This window comes from Blennius ocellaris (assembly GCF_963422515.1).
Source record: "Blennius ocellaris genome assembly, chromosome: 16".
Classification (NCBI taxonomy): domain Eukaryota; kingdom Metazoa; phylum Chordata; class Actinopteri; order Blenniiformes; family Blenniidae; genus Blennius; species Blennius ocellaris.
The window spans coordinates 17,610,725-17,634,283 of record NC_137665.1 but is presented as its reverse complement, the minus strand read 5'-3'; the positions used below and the strand labels follow the sequence as shown (position 1 = coordinate 17,634,283).

Below are 23,559 nucleotides of genomic sequence, written 5' to 3'. Positions count from 1 at the left end.
TTTTAACTTTTTCCATTTGTAAAATAAAATCATGTACTTTGTTAAAAAGTTAGATAAGTTTACATAGACTAAAATGGATAAATAAGTTTATGGGTAAAATACATTGATGTCGATATTCTAACCGATTTAATTAAAGTCTAACTGTTAACCAATATGCATCACTCTTAAAACAATGAAGAATAAAATTACTAAAATGTTAACATAAATCACACTATGAAATCACAATATGTCTATATCAATTGGATCACACAGTAACTTAATGTATTTTGACTAAGACATCTCTATGCAAACATATTGGTCAGGTCAAACGCTATATGTCATTTTGACCCAAATGTATGTCTCAAAGTACAGAGGCTGATTCCCTGTTTGGCTGTAAGATGACATATACTCCCAACTTAAATACTTGCTTTTCAGAGCTTAACTTTAAAATAAACCATTATAATTCAATAAATCTGAAGCCACTGAAACCACCAACAATGTCTCAGGGATTAGAAGCTCCGAAAACGCAGTGTTTGGCTCCATCTACTGTTTGAATGTGCAACTACCCCTACACAGACTTAGACTTAGTCTCAAACAGTGGTGTTTTCTTCAATGTTCTTTTCTTAATTTTTGGCAAATCAGTTACAAAATCTTTTACAAGCCCATAATAAAGTTGCATATAAATATTGTCACTAATATGGACTGCAGTTTCTAAAATGTTTGTGCTTAAAGAGATTATAAAAGGCTCCGCGTCCAGTCCTCTTCAGGTCCACCACCAGCTCCTTGCTCTTTGTCGGTTCTGTTCACACCAAGTGACAATGTTCTCCCCACTCGCTCTGTACTCATTCTCATCACCCTGAGGATGTGTCAGTGACAGAAACATGACGTGACGATCATCTCTTCCGTTTAGTCAGTTTCTTCACACTGCAGCAAAAACCACTTTGACTGTGAGATTTCTGGTTTAAAAAATAATTAAGGAGGAGGAGCAGCTTTTCATGTGATCTACGCTGGAATCCAACCAGGAAACCGTGATGAGTCCAGTCACTTGGGGAGTTCAGACTCCAACTGACAGTCGACTGTATCGTAGAAGAAGAACCAGGTGAGTGTTTGACATTCTAATAAAAGTTGGACTTTTTTTCTCCGTGGTAGTCAAACAAAAGTGTGTGTGTGTGTGCGTGTGCGTGTGTGTGCGCGTGTGTGTGTGTGTGTGTGTGTGTGTGTGTGTGTGTGTGTGCGCGCGTGCGTGGGCGCAACAGGTTTGTCCTGATTCTCTCTGCCTGACTCAACATGTGTGATGTGTATGAAGAGGAGGACGGATCAGAATCGGTGGACAAGTAAGAGTCCAGTTCAGGTGGAATAATGACTATCATTACATCACTTCATCATTGAACTTTCACCTAAGGAGTTTTTAAACCACATTACACACTTATGAGCATAACTGTGTTTGAACGTGGCGTTTGAGATGGAAAGCACAGAAGTCCAATAAAAAACTGTGTGTGTGTGTGTGTGTGCACGCAGAGGTCAGAAGCTCAGACACTCAGCAGAGTCTTCAGTATCCGGCAGGTTGTCTATGAAGAGTGACCAGTCCAAAGAATTTACACCGTACTTCAGTGGTGAACCCGGACCTTCAGTCACAAAGTGAGAAACGCTTTGTTTCCTTTCATTTCCTCAAACCCAGAATGAGGAATGCTGTGATCACTTCAAGATTCAGTTCCAGTGTTTTGAAGCAGTGTGAGCGTTGACGCTGGATCTTTGTGGCTTCGCTGCGTGTGAATGTTGCTTGGTGTCACAGAGAGGAGAAGAGGAGTGACGATGAGGAGCAGCAGCCGTCCTCCTGTCCTTGGTGTCAGGACGTCCTGAAGGATCCGGTCTGGTGTAGCTGTGGACACCAGGTCTGCAGACAGTGCAGCAGCTCACACTGGGACCAGGGTTGTTCATCCGGAGCCTCCTGCTGTCCTCAGTGTGTAGAAAGATCCAGAAGCAGAGCTGCACCAAGTAAGAGTGGACACGTGTCTGCTGAGGGACTCGTCTGTCTTCACTGGACTTGTGTTGTAGTTCAGTGTTTTTCAACCTCTTTTGAGCCAAGGCACACTTTTTTCTTTGGAAAAATCTCGAGGCACACCACCACCCGAAAATGTTAAAATTTGAAACACTGATGAGAATGACTTTATATTGTTAATATCGTCTACAAAGTTTTATCAACAGCAATGAAGTAAATATAGAAAAAAAGTATTTCCCAATTTCTTTTTTTAATTTTTACTCACTCAGTGTGAAACCTGGGCCTGTTTGGATGAACACAGTGATGGAGAAGTTTTTGAAAAGGAAGAACGCTAACCAGGATCTCAGCTCTGTCACTGACACAGTACTTTGATACAAGATGGGATCAGCCGCAGGTGGTGGTGATTAACCAGACTGATGTCTGTTAATTTTCGATTTCACCCGCCCGCTCTAACGTCTTTTCTCAAGTACTGTGCTGCCATCTATTGGCAAAGAGTATTTATACATGATTACCTTGCAACACAGTCGGCTGTGAGAACAAATGTTTTTTTGGAAAAAAATGTGAAATTGGAAAATTTCCCACGGCCCACCTGACTATATCTCGCGAAACACCAGTGTGCCTGCGGCACAGTGGTTGAAAAACACTGTTGTAGAGACATGGAAGCTTGTTGTTTGTGGTCAGTCTGATGTGTGTTGTTGTCTCAGGTGCTGGTCTGCAGAAGGTCCTCGAAGAACATAAGAAGAGTCTGAGGAGCAGATGTGAACGTGTGACTGAAGGAAGTGATGAACCAGGAGGAGGAACCCTCCTCAACAGGATCTTCACTGAGCTCCACATCACAGAGGGACACAGTGAGGAGCTTCAGATGGAACCAGAGCTGAACCAGCTGGAGACGGCTTCCAGGAAGAAGAGCCTCCGTGACACTGCCATCAGGTGTCAGGACCTCTTCAGAGCCTCGGCTGAGCAGCGCAGACACATCCGGGTGGTTCTGACCAGCGGCGTGGCCGGCAGTGGCAAAACCTTCTCGGTGCACAAGTTCACTTTGGACTGGGCCGAGGGCCTGGAGAACCAGGACGTCAGTGTGCTGGTGGTGCTCTCCTTCAGGGAGCTGAACCTGGTCAGAGACCAGCAGTACAGTCTTCTCATGCTGCTCCATGTTTTCCATCCAGCCTTGCAGAAGGTGACAGCAGAGGAGCTGGCGGTCTGCAGGCTGCTCTTCATCTTTGACGGTCTGGATGAAAGCAGACTTCCTCTGGACTTCAGCAGCTCCCAGCCGGTGGTCGATGTCTCACAAGTGTCTTCAGTCAGCCTACTACTTACAAACCTCATTCGGGGGAATCTGCTGCCGTCGGCTCAGGTCTGGATCACGTCCCGACCCGCAGCAGCCATTCGGATCCCTCCGTCATGTGTGGACAGACTGACAGAAGTGCGAGGCTTCACTGACCTCCAGAAGGAGGAGTACTTCAGGAGGAGGCTGAGTGATGAGGGGCTGAGCAGCAGAATCATCTCCCACATCCAGACCTCCAGGAGCCTCCACGTCATGTGTGGAATCCCAGTCTTCTGCTGGATCACTGCCACCGTTCTGGAGCACATGTTGACCACAGAGCAGAGCGGAGAGCTGCCCCAGACCCTGACTGACATGTACTCCCACTTCGTGTTGGTTCAGACACACAGGAAGAAGCTCAAGTTCCATGAAGGACATGAGACGGGTCCACATGAACTGACAGCGGCTGACAAGGAGGTTCTTCTGAAGCTGGGGAGGCTGGCCTTAGTACATCTGGATAAAGGAAACATCATGTTCTACCAAGAAGACCTGGAGAATTGTGGTCTGAATGTGACTGAGGCCTCGCTGCACACAGGAATTTGTACTCAGATCTTCAAAAGAGAGTGTGTCATCTTCCAGAAACCCATCTACAGCTTCGTCCATCTGAGTGTTCAGGAGTTTCTGGCTGCAATTGACATGTTCCACTGTTTCATGAACAGGAAGACAGAAGAACTGAAGACCTTCATTGGAGAGGGCTGGGAACAGTTGGTATTGAAACCAAAGACTGTTGCTGACAAAGTGTCAAAGTTTTTCAGAAAATCTGATGATTTCCCATCTTTGGCCACATTCATGAAGATAGTCATGCAGAAATCACTCAGAAGTCAGAATGGCCACCTGGACCTGTTTGTCCGCTTCCTTCATGGCCTCTGTCTGCAGTCCAACCAGAGACTGTTAGAAGGTCTGCTGGGTCGGACAGAGATCAGTCCAGAAACCATCCAGAGACTCATCAAGAACCTGAAGAAGATCAACAGTGATGAAATGTCTCCTGACAGAAGCATCAACATCTTTCACTGCCTGATGGAGATGAAGGACCTCTCAGTACATCAGGAGATCCAAGAGTTCCTGAAATCAGAGAACAGATCAGAAAAGAAACTCTCTGAGGTCCACTGCTCAGCTCTGGCCTACATGCTGCAGATGTCAGACCAGGTCCTGGAGGATTTGGACGTGAACAAATACAACACATCAGTGGACGGACGATGGAGACTGATCCCAGCTGTGAGGAACTGCAGGACGGCTCGGTGAGTCCAAATGTCGTCATGATCACATATCTGCGATGTTTGTAGGAAGTACTTCCTGTAGGTCTTCTGTGCAGATGTTCCTCAATGATCTGTTATGAGGAAACATGTGGCTCAGCACTGTGTGTCAGACTTTGTATGTACGGATCATATTTATGATTAACATCAGATCAGTGATGGTTTATTTTTCTTCACGAAATCGGATGATGAGGAAAATCCAGAAAAGACAAAATATGATCATTTTAATTAAAGGTATTTTATTTTTGAGTTTTTAAAACCAGATAAAGAAATGCAGAACAAGGTGAACAAAGATCAATTCAGTGAAGTCTTCTCTAAAATATATCAAGTCAAAATATAGTAAGAAACAAAATAATTTGCCAAACCCCGTGACCTAATGCTTTTTAAATAGAGATATATTCACATTAATCTGCAGAGTAAAGCTTATCTTTTGACTGTCTCCAGTGGTAGTAATGGACAAGTTCTACTTCTCACTGTCTGGCTGCTCTGTGGTGGTTGGGATGTTGCCTCCACTCAAGAGCCTCAGGAAACACTTTGATTGCAGCCTCAAAGATTCTGCTTCCCTTAAAGAGACCAGCAAAGAAGTGAGGGATGAGGGATTGCTTGTGTCGGGTTGACAGATCAAGTTTCCCAGGGAGGTTGAAGGCATGGATGTACCAATGCTCCATTTTGTCACGAATCCTTTGGCCCCTGTTGGTGTACACAGTTCATATTACAACAGTTGACGTCATAGAGAGGGAAATCGGCAGCTACTTGTAGATGGCTCGGGCGACCATGCAGTCTGAACAGAGCTGCCTTGTATGGCACCAAGCAACATACTGCAGCTTCCCTTCCAAATCATTGCCGAGGAGTTATTGTGTCCACAACCAGGGAGCTGTTGCAGTGCAGGGAGTCAATAGATCTAATACTGGCATCCAGGTGTGAACAGGCAAGAAATGGAGGGCGGACAAAGCTCTGGAGGTGGCTTTGTCAAGACAGAAGGCATTGGTGTGGTTCATAGCCACAGGTCAGGTAGGCATTGGCTACTTCCCAGCGACCAGAGTAGGTGAGGCCAAAGGCGAAGTGAGGCAACATCTTGTGCAGGAAGACGTTTAGGCAGGGGTAGAGGAAGCAGGATGGAAGGGATGGAAAAAACTAGAAACAAACAATTCATGAATGACAGGCCAATATATTTGTTCCCACAGTTCTCATAAGCTAAATAATAAATAAATGAATAGTGTTCCTCTCGGAACAAGTAGCAGGACGTCCAGCTCCACCCCACAGCTTCACTTCAACATCTTGAACTGAAGACATGAACAAAACATGTGCAACTCGATGTTCTCTCCTTCATATCCAATGGAAGCCAAAGTCAAACTCTGATGTCCAACAATGTCCTGTCCTCTCTGAGCTTCAGATAATCCCTCTCTCTGTGTCTCATTACAGACTTTCTGGCTGTAGACTCTCTGATTCTCACTGTGAAGTGATCGCCTCAGCTCTGAAGTCTGACCCCTCCCATCTCAAACATCTGGACCTGAGTGACAACGAGCTGAAGGAGTCATCAGTGAACCTCCTGTGTGCTGGACTGGAGAGTCCAAACTGTAACCTGGAGACTCTGAGGTCAGTTCACTGTCTGAAGGTAGAATCTGTTGAAGTCAAACCACAGAGAGGAGTTTAGGAGGATCCAGATGTTGGAGGAAAGAGATGGACTGAGCTCTGCAGCATGTTGGTGATCAGCATGATGATTCTGAGACTCGTCTCCTCCAGTTGGCTTCAGCTGTTTGGACTTTGATGTTGAAATCATTGAGACTGAAGAAGGTTCAGACTGGAAGAGTCTAGAAATGCAGACTTTGTCTTCTAATCTCACTTCTTTCTCTCTTTATTCAGGTTCGAGGACTGTAGTTTGTCAGAGATCAGCGTTTCATCTGTGGTTATGGCTCTGAAGTTCAACCCCTCCCTCCTGAAACATCTGAAACATCTGGACCTGAGTAGGAACCAGCTGCAGGATTCAGGGGTTGAGCAGCTGTGTGGTTTTCTGCAGAATCCACTCTGTAGTCTGGAGACGCTGAGGTCAGACTCCATGTTTGTGTGCAGTGAAAGTTGTGTTGACACTAAACTCAAAGTACAGACATGAGATGATCCAGAGGATCTCCATGAGAAACTGAGACTTCTATGTGCTTTAGTTCTGTGACTGTGGCAGAGCTGTGGAGCTCCACAGTTCAAAGCTTGGCAGAAGAAAAAGGTGTTGCAGTGGAGAATTCACTGTCAACCTCTGACATGGGCCATGTTCACCTTCAGCTTTCAAAGCAGCTTGATCTCTCCTGGATGAAGAGTCACTGATCTCCCAGCTGGAGCTACAAACTCTCACACACTGCCTGTGTGTGTGTGTGTGTGTGTGTGTGTGTGTGTCCTCTCATCCCACTTCTTTCTCTCTTTCCTCAGGTTGGCGTTCTGCATGTTGTCAGAGATCAGCTGTTCATCTCTGGCCTCAGCTCTGAAGTCCAACCCCTCCCTCCTGAAACATCTGGACCTGAGTTACAACCAGCAGCTGGATTCAGGAGTTGAGCAGCTGTGTGGTTTTCTGGAGAATCCACTCTGCAGTCTGGAGACTCTGTGGTCAGTTGACCGTCTGTTACTGTTGTCGAAGGAGAAATGTTTGTGATGTGAGACTGATCCTGCAGTGAGAGATGGACTGAGCTCAGCAGCTTGTTACTGATGTGTGTGGACATGAGGAGTGTGAAGGTTGTGCTGACATGACGAGGATGAGTGTGATGAAGATCTACAACAACAGAACAGCTCATTGATCAGGACACAGTAATGTGGAGCTGCTCTTTTCTCCATCCACACATCAGATTGGTTGTCCTCATTCATGCTGCTGCTTTCTTTCTATTCAGGTTGTGGAGCTCCAGTTTGTCAAAGACCAGCTGTTCTTCTCTGGTCTCGGCTCTGAAGGCCAACCCCTCCCACCTGAAGGAGCTCGACCTGCGTTACAACAACCTGCATGATACAGATGTGAAGCAGCTGGTTGATCTTCAGGAGAGTCCAGACTGCAGCCTGCAGACTCTCTGGTCAGTAGATGTTGGAGTGAGTCCATGATGCTTCCAGCAGGTTTCTACTAAACACAGTTGGTGTGAGAACAAAGATCCAGTGTTTGACTGCTCAGTGAGGCTGTGAGAGGAGAAGCTGAGCTGCTGCTGCTGTGAACTGGACTGACGTCCTGGCTGCTCCACAGAGACTCTCCTCATCACCTCTCATCTCTCTCATCTCTCTGCAGGTGGAGGTAGAGCAGAGAGGACACTGTGTGTCCTGAAGGTCCACTGAGGACAGCAGAGAGGACACTGTGTGTCCTGAAGGTCCACTGAGGACAGCAGAGAGGACACTGTGTGTCCTGAAGGTCCACTGAGGACAGCAGAGCTTCATCCAGCAGTGAGCGACAGAGGAACCAGCAGAAGACCTGCTGAGTGTCAGTGGTGCAGTGTGAAGAGCTGTGAGAGTCCAACATCGAACCAGGGCTCTTCTGGATGTGACACAGAACCATCACTGTGGACTAAACCTATTACTCTTCTTCCTGGTTTCCTTGTCTTCCTCTTTCACAATAATATTATTGTTGTACATGTTGTTGGCCGTTGCTTCCTGTGGCTTGTTTTCCTGCTGTTGAAGAAGAAGACAGATGCCACGTCACTCAGCTCACATTTCCAGGGTCGGACTGTTGAAGCAATAGAAATGGAGAAACCCTCAATGTGCAGTGAGCCAAGATGGAGAACCTCTTTGTGTGTGAAGCTTGTTCAAACATTTTGTCACGATTGTGCAAAGAGTTCTCCCCTGCTTTCATTTCCATTCTTGTAAATAACTCTCTTGTCTCTTGTTGTCTGTTTCTGATTGGATGCAATAAACTCAAATTGTGCATTAAGTTTCATTGTGTTCTTTGAGACTGAACTGGACCTTTTATCAAGGGATTGGTTATTAATCCCAGAAATGGATGAAATAATGGAATGGTAGCAGAGTTGTCATGATGCAGTTACTGCAGGACGTTCCTGAAGAACCTCTGCTATTCACAGCTGGATTGAAAACATTCTGTAAAAGAGTCAATCACCCCATTCATGCCACAGATCGTACAAAGGCTGAATATCATTTTACTTTTTCTTTAATGAACTGCATCTTAATGGTCTTTTCTTGCTGGGAATCAGAAATGTGACAAAAAGAAAAAAGTGTCCAAAGAGTCCATTGTGGCCATAATGCATTAAATTAAAACAAAACTAAAACTAAAAACACGCACTCACAGACACTACTGCCTCTTTCACTGTAGCTCTCTGGTCTTGTGAGGGAAAACGGACTCAACCAGCTCAGTGCTGGAACAAATAAGCAAATGTCTGCTTAGGTGTGACCAAAGTTTTGAGGGTTTAGACAGGCAAAATCTGAGCTACGTTTTGCATTGGACCTCCTCTGGACACTGTCGGTCACTGTATCCACAATGACATTATGAACTTTGACCTTGCAGTCAGTATCAACTGATGTCAGCTGCTCATCTTCTGTTAGCTCTCCTGGCATTCTTTTCTTTTTTGCAACTTTTCATTAGCCTACTTCACAAACTCATTAGCTGCACACTCGACTCCTTCAAAGTCCTGAGCATAGTCCCTGAGACCCTCCTCTGTCCCCTGTAAAGTCAGAAGCACTTCAATAAACAAGGCTCCCTTAGGATTGCCAAAGCATCCAATCACTTTACTTTACGGTGCCTGATCCTTGGCCCACACATGGGCCAATATCAAGCTCCAGTAGAAGTTTTTTCATGAGCTCTGCAAAATGCTGACCTGTAGACAACTCACAGTCCATCATCGCAATCAGTCTTTCGTGAATGATATCGGTTAAATATTTTAGGATGATGGAGCACTGGTCTTTGCTGCTGATATCTTTTGTGGTGTCAATTTGAATTGAAAACATGCCAGCTTGTCTTACTTCTCCAGCGACAATCGCCTTTATCAGTTGGCCGATGACATCCACAACGTTGTTGACGTGTCTTTAATTGACAGCAGTGTGACAAAAGCTCCTCTTCCTTTTGCACCAGCTTCATGCTGCTTCTTACTGTTTTCTATGCAAGTGTTTACATGCTGCCGTTCGGCAAATGTCATATTTGCTCAAAAGTCAAAGTATCTCTCAGACGTGATCATGATTAACAGCAATGTTTTCTCAGCTACAGGGGGGATAAAGAGGATCCAGGTTACAGCTAAGGCCATGTTTGCAGATAACTTTAATAACATCCACAGTGCGTTCTGGTGAACTTCATTACTGCAGCGCAAATTCAACTTTTTCAACCAAACATTTCATCAAATGACCACTGTATTTACTTGTCCATTTAGGACTGCAGGGTTAAACTCAGAAACGTGGGGAAATAAAGTATGGGTTAAATACTCAATGTAACTTGACTTTTGATTGTAAGTACCAAAATGTATTGAATCACAGTGGTCAAACTATAAAATGTGGTCAATTGAAATTAGTTTTCCAGCAGGACTTGTACTGGTGTCTTTATACCTACCATCAAAGAATGTCTACTAAAATGAAGTTCCTATAATATCATGGAGATATCAATGATACTTTTTTATGTATCAAGAGTAAATTAAGCAATTTAACTGTTAGAGGTTTTTTGCACTGACTGGGTTCAATACTGCGTTATTCATTCATCATTGAATTGCTACTGTTTTTTGTCCACATTGAAGATAAAATGGGTGTTAAAGTTATGCTTAAACAGTCACAGGCCTGCAAATCAATTGTTACAGTTGATGGCGGTTATGAAAGGCCCAAGAGGGCGGGGCTTAAGTCCTTTCATCCCTTTGATGTTGCACTGAGCCTTTGTAACATCACCAAGCACAGTTTTCAATACTGGGTGACTTTTCATATATTCACACTTAATCGGATGAGCGACCAGTCTCGGGACCTTTTCTACAACAACTTCAACTATTAACCTGTTCGTCTATTAATTTATTCCAACGAATTCTTTCACCGGAGAAGTAAGTATACTGATAGATATTGGTTCTTGAGACAAAGTTGCGTTATCTTTTGATATAATTAGTATTGAGAAGGTATCAGAGTTTAGGTTTCTGAGAATCATATTGGATGACAATTTGACATGGAAATCACATTATCTTATGTTAAAACAAAAAGCTGTTAAAGAATATTTTTAGCCTGAACAAAGGTAAATACGTTTTAGAATCCTGTATTGTTCACTCATATCCCTTTACTTGAGTTATTGCCCAGATGTGTGGGGTTATACATATATGAACCATTTATTGCCTTTGTTGTTAGTGCAGAAATGAGCAAATTGAATCATCTACAGATTTCAATTTAGACATCATTTCATAAATCAGTCATTAAAACTTACAGAGATGGTAGAACTACAAATTAATCATTACAGATCATGGCAGACATCAAAGGCCCAATTGGGCGGGGCTTAAGTCCTTTGATCCTTTGATGTTGCACTGAGCCTTTGTGCCATGATCAAACAGAGCTGACAAGACTGAGTGGCTTTTCACATACAGTATCTCTCGTTCTCACAGCTGACCAGTCCACAGAAATTTTTCACAGCAACTTCAACTATTTTTTCAGCTGCCAGTCTATTAACTTCTTCAAAACAAGTCATTTAACCCGAGAAGTGAGTATATATTTATTGTTTTTTGCTAAAATAACTAAAGACAAAGTTGCATTATCCATTGATGGAGTTGGTATTGAGAAGGTATCAGGGTTTAGGTCTCTGTGAATCATATTGGATGACAATTTGTGTTTTAACATAGGATAATGTGATTTCCATGTCAATTTATTTTAGCCACCAAAGTGTGTTTACTAAAATGTTCCTATAATATCACAGAGATGAGAGCAAAATTAACAGAAATTAGCAACACAAAACAAACAAAAAAGATCATTTATGGGATATGACATAATTTATAGTTTCACCTCAAACTTCTGAAAGAATCTGATCTCTGGTCTCTTGACGTGAAGGACTAATATAAGATGTTAGTGTCTCAGTGTCAGTCAGGCTCACTGTTGGTTCTTTATCAACAGGATCCCAGACGTCAGCTTTCTGAACCAAGTGATAATGGATTGGATTGAGGCCCTCCTGAGCGACTCCCCTCCTCCCTCCACCTCCAACTCCACCTGTCCCTGGCCCATGCCTCCTGGTTCGACCTCCGTCTGGCCCAGCACCTGCCCTCCACCTGGTCCTGGACCGGCCATCATCCCTCAGACCTTCAGAAGTGTTGAGGGTGTGTTGGGTAGAGGATACGGTGGTGTGGCTTACGGAGCAGTGGCTCCTGCGCTGCAGCAGCAGAAGCCCATGATGGCTGGTCTCAACAGCGCACAGCCAGCTCAGTGGTACGGCCAGGCCGGCCCGTGGAACTACGGACCAGTGAGCCACTTCGCTCCAAACATGGTCCCAAACCCGACACCTGTCCGAATAGTGTGAGTACATCACCCCCACGTGAACACATCTTCTGTATCAAGCACTGCCATGAGCTAAAGGTGTGGGTTTTCTTGTGTGTGTAGGAATGGAAAGCCCGTCTACACGATGGTCCCACAAGTTCACGCCGTCTCCATACCAAAGTAAGTTTTGGCCTAAATGTTCTTTCCTCCACGTTAACTTATGCTTGGTCTGAATTGAATTGAAGTGGATCAGGTGTCAGCTTACTTACTCAAGTGTCTGATGATCAGAATCTGTTTGAGTTCCTATGTTTTCTTGTATTTAAATGCTGTTCACACGCTGTGTTTTTCTGACGTGTGTTAGTAGGAAGAGAAAGCATCAGAACCACCAGGACGATGACCAGCCGCGTGCCAAAAGGCCCCTCAACGCCTTCATGGTCTTCCAGAGGGAGCAGAGGAAAGTCATCCGTGAGAGGAGCAAAACGGTGACCAAAGCGCTGGCAGAGATGGTGAGTGTTTTTTCTCATCACAATTGGTTTGTTTTGGGATTAATTTCATGTTTGTGTCCAGCTGACTTGTAGTTGTGCAGCAGTGTGTGTCCTGACAGTGTTGCCGTTATTCCACAGTGGAACCAAATGACAGATGAAGAGCAGGCTCAATATTATAAGCAGGCGAGAATAGAGGCGAGGCTCCAAGATGAAGGAAACCATTCGATGCCTCCACCATCAAAGCCCCCCAGCCTCTCAGATTGGCCAAAATATAAACATTTTGATAGGCAGACCTACACTGTCAATCAGCAGGTGTCTCATTTCAACGATGGTAAGTTAAGAATCCATGTGATTTTTAAATGACTTGAAACCAAATGATAATTAACTGTACTAATTACACTATTGATTAATTCCTGAAGTCATAGAGATAGAGGACGACGTGCCCATCATCTCAGACTCTGCTCTGGCGGCTCTGAAGGAACACTGTGTCCCAGTCCCTGTAATGGTGACACCCGGCATTGTGGAGCCTGAAGCTCTGCCTCCCAGCCTCCAGTCGTGGTCACCATCCACTGAGGTGGAGCTGCAGAACGACAGCTTTGACATTGACCAACTGTTGTCGACTTTTGAAAGTGGTGAGTGAAGAACTCCTTTATGGTTCTTAAATGATGTGAAACCAAATGATAATTAACTGTATTAATTACTATATTGATTAATTCCTAAATTCACAGAGGTGGCGGTCGAAGAGCCCAGCGTTCCAGACTCTGCTCTGGAGACTCCCTGCCTCCCAGACGCCATCATGGTGACACCCGGCATTGTGGAGCCTGAAGTTCTGCCTCCCAGCCTCCAGTCGTGGTCACCATCCAGTGAGGTGGAGCTGCAGAACGACAGCTATGATAACATCGACCTGCTGTTGTCGACTTTTGAAAGTGGTGAGTGAAGAACTCCTTTATGGTTCTTAAATGGCTTGAAACCAAATGATAATTAACTGTATTAATTACTATATTGATTCATTCCTAAAGTTATAGCGGCAGCGGGCGAGAAGCCCAGGATCCCAGACTTTGCTCTGGAGACTCCCTGCCTCCCAGACGCCATCATCGTGACGACCAGCATTGTGGAGCCTGAAGTTCTGCCTCCCAGCCTCCAGCCATGGTCTCCCTCCACTGAGCTGGAGCTGCAGAACTACAGCTCTGACGACGTCGACATGCTGGTGTCGACTTTTGAAAGTGGTGAGTGAAGAACTCCTTTATAATTCTTAAATGCCTTTTAGCCAAATGATTTATTATGCTACTTCATATATTTATGAATTCCTAACCTCACAGACTTGGCAGCAGGGAAACTCATCGCCCCATACTTCACCGTCCCGTCAGTCGGCCAGTCAGCAGAGACGTCAGACCGTTCAGACGCTCCAGCAGAGACGCTGGACTCTCCAGACCGGTCACAACCAACCAGCCACTTTGAACACTTTGACAGCTTTGAACAGCTCTTCAGTTCAATTTAGATTAGATTAATAAATGACTTGTACATAAGTCTGTATAGATTCTTTGTTTTATGTAAATAAATGTGTTCATACTATAATTGTATTTTTCCAGAAGTTTTTATTTATATGTATTTTGAACATTTTTGACTCTGTCTGAAATGAATTCATTAAAAAATGATCAGGTGTTCTGTCTGTCTTAGTCTGTGGCAGACTGAGAGGACCGATCTGAGCTGGTTATAGTTTACGGAAGTATTTATTGACAAGAACAGAGTCACCAGATGATTGGTACGGGCTCTGGCTGGCGCTCCTCCAACACTGATGGTGATGGAAACGCGTGCAGTGAATTTCATTCTTAAGAGACGGTCCCTCCTTCCGAGCACTTCCTGTGACCCACTTCCTGTCGTCTCTGGGCCAATCCCAGTGGAGGATTCCTGACCGCAATCGTCTTCCCTTCAAGAGGGGGCTCAAGAGGCTCTTCCTCTCGGTTCTCATCCTTTAGGTGGACATCACTCACTGGGTCCATGTTCACGTTACAAAAACTTTTGTGTGAAAACATGAAGCGAAATGTCAGAGCAGCACATGGGAGAATGCTCAGGTCAGAATAGCTTGACAAAACAAAAAATCCAGTATGAATGTTTCGTCTCATTTACAGCAAGAATTAAGTCGAACCTTGTGTTGGTGCAGTGAATTGACTCCACCTGTTTGTGGAGAACAATCTGGATGAGGTCTCTTCACTGATCGACATTTTGATCACCGGCCCAATGTGACCACAGCGTCTCATGAGAGACAAATTCCTATTTCAATGCATCGTGAGTCTGTAGGAGAGCAACAAATTAATATATACGGTATATAGAAGGAGTCGTCTGATAATATTATCTTTCCCTTTGAACGATTTTGTCTCGTTCAGCTGGCAGTCCTGCTATTTTCATATGTTCAAGTTCAAAAGCATTTAGTTTTAAGGTCAAACATACTGTAACTCCCACATGTACAGCAGAAGGCGGTGCCATCACTTCAGAGAGGCAGAAGTGGACTTTTTTTCACAATTTTATGTGAAATTCATAACCCTGAACAAGAAAATGTCAATAAGTTGGGTTGGTCTGTTCTTCAAAGAGGCTCTTTGCTCAGTTTAACTTTCTTGGAAGATTTTGATAATAAGCAATATTCTTTTGAATTTATGAAAACATTTTAGATCATGAATCCAGTTGGAAGTCACATAGTCAATTCAATGCAACTTTATTTATATAGCACCAAATACAACACAGTCATTTGTAGGTGCTTTTAACAGAAAAATACCCATCATATCTGCATGAGCAAACAGATTTATTTGCGACTGTGGAAAAGAAAAACTCCATCTAACATGAAGAAACCTTTGCATAAACCAGACTCAGCGGCATTCTCCTGATGTTGGGGTGCGAGGATAGAGAGAAAAGGACAGAGAGATACAGTTCGGTCCATAAATATTTGGACTGAGACATTTTTTTTCAAATTTTGATTCTGTACAGTACTAAAAATATTTTTAAATTGAACAATTCAGATGTTATTGAAGTGCAGACTTTCAGTTTACAGATTACAATGACTTTTTAATTACTTTCAGCAGCTGCTGACAACACTCTCCACCGTCTGTACGTAAAAATGACAACTGGTTTTGCCAAAAGAGGGGCGGGGCTTCTGCCAATGTATCTTTTTCCTCAGGAAAATTACCAAAACAGTGTTATTGTTGCAATGTTAAGGTTTAACGATGACGTCTGTTGTTTCCGATTCTTTTGTGTCACCTGAACGCACCATTCGATTGAGTTGGCCTGAAAATAATCTGAAAAAATCTATACTTTTGTTTCTGATTTTGTGAAATGTTTCAGACAAATAAATACATAAATAAATAAATAAAAAAGTCCAACTATCAAAAAGTACCTGGGTTGTTGTCACAGGGATTGTATTAATTTAAGTGTAATCTAATATAAAATATTCCTCTTATGTGTGCATTGTTTTAAAAAGCATTATTCACATATTACTAATTGAAATGTGCAGTCTGACTTATTAAATTGTTTCACTTTATTGGCAGAACTGCTCAGAAAATGTTGACAGAACATATTAACAGAAACATTGTGATGATGACGATTGTGCCCAAAAAGAAAAGAAAGAAAAAAAAAAACCTATCTTGTCCAAAGTTTCGATGTGTATTCGTGATGACGAGACAATCTACGACAGCTGACATGAAGAAGCTTCTTCTGAGAAACCACAACACAACGTATTTTAAGTTTTGCTTTCCTGACACAAGGAAAGGGCCCAGTTAGGGGGACGTGCGCAGACCAGGCCGCGTTAAATAGTTTAGTTTAGCTGTCACTCACGAACCAACCCATGAATACTTGCAGGACGCGGGTCAATGACATACAGCGTATGCATTTGTAAGTAAAGCGATTTGTTTTTACTCAAGTTTGTTTCCGCTCCTTCAGTGTCGTTGCGTTACAACGCTTGTGGTCGTTGCTCGTGAGTCTCCTCCTAAAGGCCACCGACTGTTAAGTACTTTCGTTTTCCCCTTTCCTTTTTCAGTCCCTCCCTCTGTTACTGTCTCCAGTGAAAACAAAACCTCTTGTCAGGAGTGCAGTGACATGGCAGAGGGAAGCTGTGGAAACCCTTCTACACCTGACAGGTGAGTTAAAAAGCCTAAAATATTTTCTGATTGTTGAGAACATAGAAATATCTACACGGCAACTTAGGAACATGTCATGTCTTCTGTCAGCAGTGTTTCCTCATCTAACCACTTCATCTTACTCCAATCGCAGAGGATATATGTTGTTATAAATGCTGCACAATTATACAGCATGATGTGACAGTGTGTGTCCGTGTAGTTGAGTTCTCGAAATAAATGCAGAGTTGCGGTGTGTTTAAAAAAAAACAAATATTGAAAGAAATCGTGGAAAAAAATTCAAAATGTTTGTCAGAAAAGGTAAGCAGTCCAACATGTAATATTTACTACTAATATTTACAGTCTACGGGTCAGACAAGCAGCAGGATCTGAAAATATAACACAAAGTCAGTTTAAGAAACACTTCCCGAAAGGTTATGATGACAAATGGATGAAACAGACATGGCTGTCAACATGTCAAAATTAAATAAATACACCATTAAATAGTAATTATTATTATTATTATTAATAGTAATAGTAATACTTCTGCTATTATTATTCATCATTAATTAATATTTTTTTATATTTTCATTACACATTTTATTAAATACATAATTATATAATTATGTCATCATAAAGTATATATATATATATATATATATATATATATATATATATATATATATATATATATATATATATATATTTTTTTTTTTTTCCTTCCTTTTTTTTTTTCCTTTACTTTTTTTCCCTTCCACTCTTTAATGATGTGACGGTCCGGTGTTGCACTGCATTATAAAATTATTTCATCTGTCAAACTTCCATCACAGTCAGTGGGTGGAGCTAACACTAATCTATTCAATCCTTGCTTTGGTCTGAAGAGTTTCACAACATGATGGCCATGTCTCACCACTGAGGCGTCGAACAGGATTAGTCTTCACCAACATGGAAGCGTATCATGTAACAATAGGAACTATTGTTAGTTATGTGTTGCGACAGCGACGCGTTAGCATGCGACACCTGGGATACTCAGCCAAGCTGAAAGTAACATCAGGTGCAGAAGTTGGGAAATAAAAGTTCACGTTTTGTCAATTTGATTTCCACATGTTAAAGAAGAAAGAAAGTAACATGTTAAAGAAACGTGTCATTTTAATCTGTTCACTTTGTCGAACCTTTTTTTTTTCCTTTTCATCACACTGGAAGAAAGCACAAGATGAAGGATTTAAACCTTTACAAATACCAAGAGGAAGTCGTTGAACGAGCGCTCCAGGGAGAAAATATCATCATTTGGCTCCCGACTGGCGGTGGAAAGACCCGTGCTGCTGTGCATGTGACCCAGAAACACCTGGAGACCACGCCCAATGCTAAAGTCGTGGTCCTCGTGAACACGGTACAGAAAAGCACAGAGAAGAAAACTATTTTCTCACAATAACGGGTACAAATCCAGTTTTTATGACATTTTTCTTCCTGCAGGTTCACCTCGTTAATCAACATTTCACTAGAGAGTTTGATCACCTGCGACCTAAATACGGCGTTTTGCCAGTGAGCGGAGACACCGACGAGAAGGATTTCTTCGGGCTGGCGATACGCAACAAACACGTGGTCATCTGCACGGCGCAGATCTTGTACAACGCCATGGTCAACCAGGAGGAAGAGAAACACGCCGAGCTCTCGGGTTAGTGAACGCAGCATGATGGCGTTGCCATGCGTGGCGTCATGGTGGTCCTCTGCTTCCAGATATCACCCTGCTGGTGATCGACGAGTGTCACCACACCCGCAAGGAGACGACGTACAACAAAATCATGAGATGCTACATGAGCGAAAAGCTGACCGGAGGACGGCGGCTGCCACAGATCCTGGGTCTCACGGCGTCACCAGGCGCAGGGGGCGCAAAGACTCTGGTGGAGGCTGTGGAGCATGTGCTGGAGGTTCGGATTCAATCTGTCACCAACACGCACTTCTACGACCCTTTTATCAACGCCGGTGCTCTGCTCCCGTAGTTTTGCGCCAACCTGGATTCAGCCATCGTTTCCACTGAAAACTTCGCCTCTGAACTGAAGGAGAAGGTCCCGAGGCCGAGGAAGATATATGACATAGTGGAGAAGAGACCTGAGGTAAGCGCGAAGCAAAGGCTTGCTGATCGTACCGGCAGTTGTGTCGTTTCTCTCGCTCGTCGGTCCATCACAGGGCAAACACACAAGGCCACAAGCCACTGCTCCACCGTGCCGCCCCCACAACCATTTCAATGTGACAAATACGAAGATAGTCTTCATCTCTAATATCCTCCAGGATCCATTTGGGGACCGCTTGAAAAAGATGATGATGCAGATCCATGAGTTCATGACCCCTCCTGTGGACTTTGTTCTGAGAGAGTTTGGCACACAGGAGTATGAAGCCGACGTGGTCAATCTGAAGAAGCGTGGTAAAGACGGTTTTCTGCCCTGTAATGTCAGGGTGTGTCCAAATAGTCCGTCCTTTCTCCTCTCCTGTCCACTTTTCCTTCACCCCGTGGATGACATCACAGGGTGAAGGAAAGGCGTCAGGAGACTTCTTAAAGGAAGTTAGGGAAAGACCATCACATTGTTGTGACAGTCGGACCGTACTTCCACCAGGTGACCTGATACTAATCCGATGGCGGTGAAGGTTAGTGACGTCAGCCGTGGTGAAAAAACGAAAACATTTCTGAAAATGCACCACAAAAAGCGCATTTCTAACACTTTCCCCTTCGAACCGCTGATATAATCTCAAATATCACAGAGTTTCAGTACAAATCAAGGCAAAAGGGGAACGAAAGTGAAACGGCTGCCAGGTGAATAAATAACCAATCAAACTGAGAATAGGCTGCACAAAAATGTCACTGTTTGTTTTACAACATCTGCATAAAATTCATCATTGGGATATGAGTTTTAGATTATTTAAAGTTGTTCAAGGCAGATTATTGCTTTAACACGAGCTGTGTTGAGTTTCCCTGAACGCTCGGAGGAGCGGCTCCCTTTAAATGTTGTCGCTGCAAGGAATTGTGGGACGGCATGAGCTGGTTTCCTTTGGCGAAGGATGCATCAGTGTTTCCTTGGCTATAGGAAGCAGTGAGCCTCCTTTCCTTAGCTTATTCAGAATTTGAACGTTCCTTGTCATGGCCGCCACTTAAACACTTGGGTGGTTTCAGGAAAAGTCGAAAGGAGATAGGAGGGACAATTCGGATGCACCCTCAGTTTTAAAAGTGTCTACTATTGATCGCAATGTGAATTCATTCACACTTGCAGTTGAGTGTGAATGAAATATTTGGAGAAAGTGCCTTATTTGTTTGTCTTATCAGGACTATGTGCCAAGGACAGGCTGGTGGCACAATGTGCCGAGCACCTCAGAGAGTACAACGACGCCCTGCTCATCAATGACACCCTGCGCATGATCGATGCGTATCGATCGCTGGAGGATTTCTACAAGCCAAAGTACGACATGGCCATTGATGGAACCGATGTCTTCCTGGTGGGGCTATTTATTGGTCAGTATCCAGAACTTTGTTGGGAGTTTTCTTTATTTGATGTTGTAGATCACGGTGATTGTTGATGGATGCCTCTGTGACACAGACAATCGTGAGAAGCTGAAGCTACTGGCAAACACTTCTCGCTTTGAGAACCCAAAGATGGCCAAGCTGGAGAGCACTCTGCTGAAGCAGTTTGGTTCAGGCGTGCCGTCAAAGGGGATCCTCTTCTCCAAAACACGAAAAAGCATCCACTGCCTGCAGGACTGGGTCCTGGGAAACGCCGCCCTGCAAGCAGCTGGCGTCAGGTCAGCCATCCTCACTGGGGCGGGAATCGGTTCCTACAACATGACTCAGGTGTGGCGTTATATACCTTTTCCTGGAGCAACTTCTATATTCCCCTCCTGGACACGCCTGTTGATTCGCTCGCTTGTCTTGTAGAGTCAGCAGCAGACCACAATCGACAACTTTCGCAAGGAAAAGCTCAACCTCCTGATCGCCACCAGCGTGGCCGAAGAGGGCCTCGACATTCCCGAGTGCAACCTGGTGGTCCGCTACGGGCTGCTCACAAACGAGATCGCCCAGCAGCAGGCCAGAGGACGCGCCCGCGCCAAAGACAGCCACTACTCGGTGGTCGCCCAGGAAGGGGGGCGCGAAGTTCACAAAGAGCTCATCAATGAGTACTTGGAGGGGCTCACCGGTGAAGCCATCGCTGTGGTCCAGGCTATGGATCGCCGCAAGTTTCGCCAAAAGGTGCGAACCCTCTGTCTTTGCCTTTCTAGAACAACAATCCAATCCTCCATCGGTCGCCCTGTAATAAAAAAATATGGAATTGATGGATGGATTTAAAAAAAAAGACATCCCTGGTCTGACATCTTTTTTTTTTTTCTCGTGTCTCCAGTTAGCAAGGCTTCAAAAGGATGCGCTCAGTTCCAGCGAAGAGAAAGAAAAACTCACAGCTGAGGAGAAGAGTCGCAACGTGGCATCCGAAATCCACCTCTTGTGTCAAAAGTGCTTCACGCCCGTCGCCAACGGCGACGACATCAGAGTCATCGACAACACACACCACGTCAACGTCAGCAGCGAATTCAAGTGCGTGGGCGTTCCTGTGGAATCCCAATTCTGTAGGAAAAGGAATGTTTTCTACATCTAAAAGCTGATGGTCTTTGTTCTCAGGGAACACTACAAACTTGGCCACCAGGTTCCGTTACAAAAGCAGTTCGGGGACTGGGAGCCCGGCCGTAGAATCCTGTGTAAACACAACAACTGCAACATGGTACATCAGTCCTTCTGCCCAGTATAAACAGCTTCTGTCTGCACGTCCTGCACTCTGACTGTTATTCTCCCGTTAACTCGCAGGAATGGGGATACGAGATAAACTACAAGAAGAGAGCGTTGCTGCCCAACCTCGCTATAAAGTACTTCGTGGTGGAGACTCCCGTTGGCCGAACGACCGTGAAGAAGTGGAAGAAAGTTCCTTTCACTGTGAAGGACTTCGACTTCGAAGAATACTGCCGAGAGCATCTCCCTGACCTCTTCGACTGAGACGCCAATGTCGGATCTCTCTGCATTTGTTTTTAAGCATGTCACTTTTGAAGCATTTTTAAACAATCATGGTACTGTCGCTCCTAAAATATGAACACTGTCTTTTTAAAGGGTGCACACACTCACTCCTCCATTGTTCTGCCAGGCCAGTGTGTGAACCATGTGCCTTGTTTAATCATGAGGTTTGAGCCTGTCCACAAATCAAGCAGAAAACTCTTCGCTAACATGAACTGTAACACTTCTGAATACTTAATATGGAGTTTTTACATTGATGTGGTATTGGATTATTGCGTGATGAAATGACGTAGTTGAAATGTACCCGACCAATCAAAACTCTGGACAAACTTCAGTGTTCTTAATTTTGTATTTAATAAAATTTTTTAAACAATTTTCATGGCTATTTATATTTGCTCACTGAAGCCATCAAAACTATGAATGAAGTGAATGCAATAAAAAAAATAGGAGTGTGAAATAAATCAAAACAAGTTCAATATTTAAAATTTCTCCAAATTCCCAAAACGTTCCTGTGAGGTTAATCTATTAATAGATTATTATTATTAATAGATTAATAGATTAACCAAAACCGCCCCTAACTCCGAATGTGTTTATATATTATGATGGACCGGTACCTCATGGATAAAGTGGGTTATAGATAGAGGGAGTTGGCAAGTCTATTGCAAATCTTTCACAAGCCACTAGGTGTCAGTGTAGGTTAGCAATACAACAGTGTAAACAACGCTCCATGTTCGCAGTTCAATTCTGAGTCACTGATGTCCTGTGAAGTAACATAAATGAGTCTGAACATTAAAAAAAGAAAAAAGGGAAAGAATGACTAAGCAAACCATTAATCAAAGTCAAACCTTCCTGTTGATGGAAAGGCAATACATTTCCAGTTGTATTGGTACATTTGATCAGGATTCAGACGGAGAACCTTAAAATAACATGAACGCACAGAGAGAACATGCAAACTGCACAGACTGAGGGAATTGTCACTGTGAGACATAAATAGACACCAACCACTTGGATACGTGCACTGCATTGTTGTTTTGGCTGCTTTTTGTAGTTGCCCCTTTCAATATGAATCCGAAAACCTTTAATGAGAATTTTGTTTTTAAACAATTTAACCCAACAAAACCGGATGTAAAGTCAGGTATTATCTGTGCCAGGTGTTGCACAGTGTTGTAGAACTGCAGCGGAGCCATCTCTGCTCACGTGTACCAGCCGTTGCCTGAACATTTACCGTTTCACTACATTCCTGTTTACTAGAAGAGGTTACCTGTGGCTGTAATCGAGTATTAATTAACTTGCATGACACATTACAATCAGATCTTGGTGTGATTTTCAGAAGGAAATTGTTGGCATTCATTACAAACCACAGAGCCAAGTGACACACACAACTCAGAAATCACAGTGTGAAATCCAGATGTTTTAATAGGGCTCATTATCTAATGGAGGAACAGGACAGCCACCACAAAAGGGAAGTGGTGGATTATTACGACTCCTACAAATGGGACAGCAGCGTGCCGAGGCCGTCACACTGCTCCAGCTCCCGTTCTGCTCCTGCGCTGGATCAATACCAGGTTGTCTCTCAGCATGGATCATTTAACGCTTCATAAACAGTCCGCATTTGGGAAATGATTCATTGCACTTGTGAATAATCAATTAACGCACTGCCTTCAGAGATACCGGATACCGTGCAAGAGTCGCCTGCAACCTCACAAGCAGTTTTACCTTAAAAACAGGGTAACGAAACGGAGGCAGTTGGCAGTGAAAATATTAATTTGCTGGCTGGCAGCTGCAGTGAGTGAATCCCCGTTTGACCCATAAAACATCTTTGTGTGTTTCTTCGGGCGGGAGATGATTAGGTCAACCCCACGGTGTCACATGTGCCGTAATCCCTTCAAATCTGGCAAAGAGCTGGAGTCAGTAGTGCTGCCATGAGCGTAATCCCAGACTCTGTTGTGGTGTGTTCCCTGACTCAGATGCTGGCGGAGAGGAGCTGAACACTGAGTG

At 43.9% G+C, this 23,559-nt stretch overlaps 2 protein-coding genes across 2 annotated transcripts; both read left to right on the top strand.

Annotated features, from left to right (window-relative positions):
• The first annotated feature begins 1,232 nt into the window (after positions 1-1,232).
• LOC308140886 (NLR family CARD domain-containing protein 3-like) lies at positions 1,233-7,909 on the top strand. Its single transcript, XM_080510848.1, has 9 exons — positions 1,233-1,313; positions 1,498-1,617; positions 1,772-1,974; positions 2,683-4,537; positions 5,975-6,148; positions 6,416-6,598; positions 6,971-7,144; positions 7,423-7,596; positions 7,803-7,909. The coding sequence occupies exons 1-9, from the start codon at positions 1,267-1,269 to the stop codon at positions 7,810-7,812; spliced, it is 2,940 nt and encodes a 979-aa protein (XP_080366974.1). The 5' UTR covers positions 1,233-1,266; the 3' UTR covers positions 7,813-7,909.
• Positions 7,910-16,489: 8,580 nt separating this feature from the next.
• Positions 16,490-21,929, top strand: dhx58 (DEXH (Asp-Glu-X-His) box polypeptide 58). Its single transcript, XM_080511165.1, has 12 exons — positions 16,490-16,544; positions 17,724-17,910; positions 17,994-18,195; positions 18,258-18,448; positions 18,521-18,634; positions 18,810-18,942; positions 19,837-20,022; positions 20,108-20,358; positions 20,443-20,754; positions 20,903-21,093; positions 21,178-21,277; positions 21,361-21,929. The coding sequence occupies exons 1-12, from the start codon at positions 16,504-16,506 to the stop codon at positions 21,544-21,546; spliced, it is 2,094 nt and encodes a 697-aa protein (XP_080367291.1). The 5' UTR covers positions 16,490-16,503; the 3' UTR covers positions 21,547-21,929.
• The last annotated feature ends 1,630 nt before the right edge of the window (positions 21,930-23,559 follow it).

Bases quoted from the DNA above. Each gene is read 5' to 3' on its own strand.
- LOC308140886 (XM_080510848.1), top strand. From the start codon at position 1,267: ATGTGTGATGTGTATGAAGAGGAGGACGGATCAGAATCGGTGGACAA. The intron at 1,618-1,771 runs GTGAGAAACGCT...TTGGTGTCACAG, and splicing joins CCCGGACCTTCAGTCACAAA to AGAGGAGAAGAGGAGTGACG. The intron at 6,599-6,970 runs GTCAGACTCCAT...CTCTTTCCTCAG, and splicing joins TGTAGTCTGGAGACGCTGAG to GTTGGCGTTCTGCATGTTGT.
- dhx58 (XM_080511165.1), top strand. From the start codon at position 16,504: ATGGCAGAGGGAAGCTGTGGAAACCCTTCTACACCTGACAG. The intron at 18,449-18,520 runs GTTCGGATTCAA...CTGCTCCCGTAG, and splicing joins CTGTGGAGCATGTGCTGGAG to TTTTGCGCCAACCTGGATTC. The intron at 20,755-20,902 runs GTGCGAACCCTC...TCGTGTCTCCAG, and splicing joins GCCGCAAGTTTCGCCAAAAG to TTAGCAAGGCTTCAAAAGGA.